General features: G+C 40.2%; 1 protein-coding gene across 1 annotated transcript in view; it reads left to right on the forward strand.

Moving 5' to 3' along the window:
- Nucleotides 1-3176: 3176 nt before the first annotated feature.
- LOC108790665 (extracellular calcium-sensing receptor-like) overlaps nucleotides 3177-5934 on the forward strand; it is a 13733-nt gene continuing 10975 nt past the window's right edge. The window contains exons 1-3 of the mRNA XM_018560977.1: nucleotides 3177-3358; nucleotides 4400-4441; nucleotides 5220-5508. Of these exons, the coding sequence (XP_018416479.1) occupies nucleotides 3177-3358; nucleotides 4400-4441; nucleotides 5220-5508 (513 nt within the window). The remainder of the gene's footprint in view (nucleotides 3359-4399; nucleotides 4442-5219; nucleotides 5509-5934) is intronic.

Genomic DNA, 5934 nt, shown 5'->3' on the forward strand with positions numbered 1-5934 from the left:
TAGATGCAGCATATCACACAAATGTGCAACGTTTCGGGGACCCACAGGGACTTCCTGAGGAAGGGGATCCTGTGAGACCCCGGAACATTGCACATTTGTGTGATATGCTGCATCTACGTCAATAAATAGATGCTTTTGATCTGCATTTGGAGTGCCCGTGTCCCATTTCTACTTCTACCCTCCAGAAGGAAGGACAGTGTCAGCACCAATTCAGAGATGATTGGAGGATCTACAGCCGAGTGATATAAAAATAAGATACATTGTTGTTCATAGTTAAGGGACTCGAATGTATTCTTAAGATTTAACTCCTGAGTTTTAGTGTCACTTTAAAGCGTTAAAGCATGTATGAGATTTTTAGTGATGTGGGATATATATGTTAAATATACCAAAGTATGTCCTCTAACATAAAATTAAGGTGACCTAACCAAATACATTGACAATGTGTGTATAGACATTGGAGGAAAAAAACATATAAAACTGAACATTGTTTTTATATCGACATGCAGCGTTATAATGTCTGACAAATACATGAATGTCACTGAAATGCAATTAACACCTGAGAAATCCCATCAGCACGGCGATTATAATTTAATTCTTACCAGTGGCTTTATGTGACAGAAAACCCTCAGAGAACTTTAATTTTTCTAACTGTCAGGTGATGATGACGGCTAAACTTGGCACATACAGGGCGCTGATTGTTCAGAGAGGGAGCTCTGGGATTATAGGTTCCCAGCCTATAGAGATAAATACAGGTGTCGCCAGGAGCACGGCCAGATAGCAAAGGTGACAGTGAAATACATAGAACACAAAAGTGTAAGTATGTAAGGTTACTACAATTTGGTTCGTTTTTTATTATATTTATATTTTCATTATATACATACAGTGAGTGGCCAGTTTATTATCCCCAGCTGACGTTTGTTGGCAAATTAGCTATAATTAGCTATAATTTCTATAAGTTCCTAGAGGGCCAGACCATTATAAATAGGGGAGCAGGTTGTTTACCACGACAGACCTTTTTTATAGATTTTTTTAATTTTTAGTTTTTGGAGTTTGAAATTTCTTTGCATGAGTGGAATGGATGTGGATGGATTGGAGTGGAAATGCTTAAGAAATACTTTTTCCTCATAGGAAATGAAAAAAATATCCTTGTTTAAGTTGAAATAAGTGAACAGCATATTATTATTATTATTATTATTATGACCAGGGCTAAAGACTAATATAATCCATTAAAGCTACCGCAGGCATTTCACATTTGTTGTGAAGAGGGTTACAGATTCTTGTTGCAGGATTCCTTGCTGTGCAAAGTACCTCATTTCCTAAGAGCGAGGCCGCACTGAGTAGGGAGGAGGTTCAGGTAGCTCTTTAGTCAATTAAACCCATTGCTGCTTTTTTTTTTTTTATCAGGGAGATCAGGTACTTTTTTGTCTTTAATTTAATGTCTTTATTTTGGGGTTAATCTGAGGTCAGTGGTTAATTTTAGTTGCTGTCCTATCCATAGCATCTTTTTTGTGTGTGTAGCAAGTCTTCCCTTAAAAAGGTAGTATTTTTTTTTGGGGGGGGGATGGGATTTTCACATACATTGCCTGTCCAAAAAAAAAGTCACCACCTGGATTAAGCTAGGTCAGAGCCTTCCATTGGATAACAGGTTTAGGTTCAGCATCATTATGTGCCCAAAAAAATTAGGTCAGCTGACTACCTGAATATACTGAATGACCAGGTTCTTCCATCAATGGATTTTTTCTTCCCTGATGGCACATTGGGCATATTCCAAGGTGACAATGCCAGGATTCATCGGGCTCCGATTGGGCAAGAGTGGGTCAGGGAGCATGAGACATCATTGTCATACATGGATTGGCCATCACAGAGTCCAGACCTTAACCCCATTGAGAATCTTTGGGATGTGCTGGAGAAGACTTTACGTAGTGCTCCAACTCTCCCATCATCACTACAAGATCTTGGGGAAAAATTAATACAACTCTGGACAGAAATAAATGTTGTGACATTGAAATGATTCCTCAGTGAATGTGCGCCTTTATCACTCATCGGTGATGTCACTCATCGGTGTAACTTTATTTTTGTACAGGCAGTGTATGTTGGAGGTATATTGGGTTTTATTGTGTGTTAATAGCTCCTTATTTTAGGGTAAACTTATTTTTTTTTTCAAAGGATCCTTGAAAAAAGTATTTTGTTACCAGGGTGGTATTTTGACTTACATACAGCAGTTCAATGCATAGCATTCACTTGTTACTGACCTTCTGCTCTTGAAGTTGCCCTTTTTTTTCAGCAGCATGCTGCTGCAGAGTTTGAAAGGAAAGAAAACAATATGCAAGAATAGTGCATATAAACGACCTCACATTATATCACTCACCACGCCGACATTCCCATGGATAATATAAAAGTTGGGCATACACTGGTTAGGCCTATTATTCTGATTACAATTGTTCTGCTGCTGGACAAATTTTACACCGCTGTATCCACTGCAGTTCTTTAATTCTCAACTTAAAAAAGTAAAAAATTCTAAATGTAAAATCCCCACCTCTGCTCTTTGTTTTTAGTAAATACGGGCCTAGCTCTCCTCATTAAAATTGTCTTGCTGCTTGCCAGTTTTACACTGCTGTATCATCTGCAGTTTCCTAATTCTTGCCGTAAATCACCTGCCTGTACTTTTTTTTCCCCAGTCAATTCTCCCTCATTGAAAATGTCCTGCTGCCGGCCAGTTTTGCACTTATATTTTATCTGCATTCTGCTGTACTGTATGTAAGCCAAGCCATCTGCCAAAAAATAATTTGCACAGTCTAATATACACTCAAGCATGTTGGATTTGTATATTCTCAATACATTTCTTAAAGCCTCTCCCCGCTGTATGGTATTTCATCTTTTGTTGCCTTGGTAGATGTCCCTAATTCCTAGTTCATAGAGTGTTTGGTACTGGAGACCAGGGAATACTTAGCCTGCATGTTAACAGATTGAGTTCCAGGGCCACTCAGAAAATGAGAGTAACGGCAGCTGGCCTGCATGAAGAGAGCAAATAAGTTTACACTTTAATTGTTAAAATGGTATACAGCTTACCACTTTTGGCTGAAGTATAATCCCTCGCTCTCACGTCCGTGTCTCCTTCGCAGGTGTTTTTCTGGCTAAACATGATAAGCCTACACTTAGGTCTCTGCACCTTGACCATGTCTCACTTTATTAATGTACTCAGCTCGGAAACTCCCCAGTGGCATCTGGATGTGGCTGACCTAGAAGGATTGATACGGCCTGGAGATGTGATGATTGGAATTGTGTTGCCTTTTCATCTGGAAAATGAACTCCAGCGTAACACCTTCGCTAAGAGACCACGCAGGTCCACCTGCTCCAAGTAAGTGATATTTGTGGTGGGGTCTCGTGTCCTGCTCTTTAAAGTGACTCTAAACTCAGGAGTTAAATCTTAAAGATGCATTCAAGTACCTGAACTATTAACAACAATGTATCTTATTTGGGTATCACTCGGCTGTAGATCCTCCAATCATCTCTGAATTGGTGCTGACACTGTCCTTCCCCCTGGAGGGGGGCTACTTTTGTTCTCCATGGTCCCTGTGTGTGTTGTAAAGTAGTCACCACTCCAAGCTTGCTCCCATGATGGACTACAATCTCATGTTTAGTTAGATAATTTGCATTGAAGTTATAACCATGATAGGAGTGATTTTGGAGCGGTGGCTACTTTACAACACAACTCACACCTCAGACCTTGCAGGAATTAAAGGATCTGCTACTGATGGCTTGATGCCAGATACCACAGCATACCTTCAGAGGACTAGTTGAGTCCATACCACAGCATACCATCAGAGGACTAGTTGAGTCCATACCACAGCATATCTTCAGAAGACTAGTCGAGTCCATACCACGGCATACCATCAGAGGACTAGTTGAGTCCATACCAAAGCATATCTTCAGAGGACTAGTTGAGTCCATACCACGTCATACCTTCAGAGGACTGGTTGAGTCCATACCACGGCATACCTTCAGAGGACTAGTGGAGTCCATGCCTTGATGGGTCAGGGCTGTTTTGTTGGCAAAAGGGGGACCTACTCAATATTAGATGGGTGGTTATAATATAAAGGCTGATTGGTGTATATAGATAGTTACATAGTTAGTCCGGTTGAAAAAAGACACATGCCCATCGAGATATGCATTTATTATAAATGGGCCCTGCAGAGACATAGGTTGGTTTTAGTTGTGTTAAATGGGATTTTGTATGTACATGGGTATGTATTTTGTACGTACCTTTATTAGATTTAAATTGTTGTCAACATTTCTCCAAGTGACAAAGATGTGTATATAGCAAAAACCGTATTTAACAATGGAAATGTATCCGTAAAAATTTCAAGATAACAATCAATACTCTTTTGTCCTTTGTTAGTGGATTCCTTTTTATTGTGCAGGAACATGTTAAATACAAATGGTAAGTAAATACACCATATCAGTGGATCATATGAGAAAATGACTTGACAAAACCTTTACCTTTAACAAGAATAATTAATTCCACTTTACTCCTCTCATTATATAATACACCACCCAGCCAAAAAGAAAGTCAAATACTCTAATATTTAGTTGGCCCGCCTTAAGCTTTGATTATGGCACACATTCGCCGTGGCATGGTTTTGAAGATCTTGTAGTGATGATGGGAGAGTCGGACCTCTGCGTAAAGTCTTCTCCAACACATCCCAAAAATACTCAATGGGGTTGAGGTCTGGACTCTGTGGTGGCCAAACCATGTGTGACAATGATGTCTCGTGCTCCCTGAACCACTCTTTCACAATCTGAGCCTGATGAATCCTGGCATTGTCATCTTGGAATATGCCCAATGTGCCATCAGATCCATTGATGGAAAAACCTGCTCTCTACAGGAAGCAGATGACCCCATTTTGTGGGCACATAACATTGCTGAACCTGGACCTGACCAACTGAAGCCATCCCTACAGCTCTTACCTATTTGTTTAGCTAAATCCATGCAATTACTTATTTTTTTGGGGCCAGTGGGTGTATATTTTATATTTTTTTGCATTGAAGGTTTTGTATTGAGAACTTCCAGCAGTTGTTCTATTCTACTTTATTTTATGGAAACTGATTTGCTTATCAAAACTTGACTAACAAAAAAATATATTTTTTTAAATTATATTTCCTCTCACTTTACTATTGTTTACTTTGTTGATTTTTTTTTATGTTTACTTATATTAAAGGTTTAGTTCTAACTACTTCCAGCAGCTCCAAGTGATGATCTTTGCAATAGATGAAATCACAAAGAATTCTATTCTTCCCAACATCACTCTGGGCTTCCAGGTCTATGACTCCTGTATGGTGATACAGCAAACTTTAGAAGCAGTATTGCACTCGTTGACAGGAAACGGGATGGTTGTTCCCAACTACCGATGTCTTCTAGGTGCCCCCCTAAGTGCGGTCATTGGTCACCCAGCTTCCACACACTCTATACTCCTGGCTCAGGTTCTTGGGCTCCTCCGCTACCCGCAGGTAACTTACACTAAGATTTTTTTAAACTTTGATCTGAGATTTAAAGACCTGTTAATAAATGTGGATATTTAGTCACCAACGGGGGTAATGTGACAAGGGTAAATTTCAAACAAAAAGTCCTATTGTTTATGAAAACTGACCAACGGAGGAAGCAAGGGGGAATCTTTCAAATGAGGTAAAAAAAATCCTGGCACAGGTTCTGATTATTCGCTACTTTATAAAAACCTAAAATAGATTGGACTTATAAAGTATTTTTAATAGAGCTTAGGAAAAGGCTCAGTAGGGCCAGGGGCGGACCTACCGCCCGGTGCAGCCACACCGGGGCCCTGAGCCTAAGGGGGGCCCAGCACAATCCCTGTGCAGAGATGGTGGGGCTTGCCGGCCGCCAGATAGCACCGGATCAGTGGCCGGCGGGCCCCCCTATCT

The sequence above is a fragment of the Nanorana parkeri genome, unplaced genomic scaffold, assembly GCF_000935625.1.
Source record: "Nanorana parkeri isolate BGI_ZX_2015 unplaced genomic scaffold, ASM93562v1 scaffold491, whole genome shotgun sequence".
NCBI lineage: Eukaryota > Metazoa > Chordata > Amphibia > Anura > Dicroglossidae > Nanorana > Nanorana parkeri.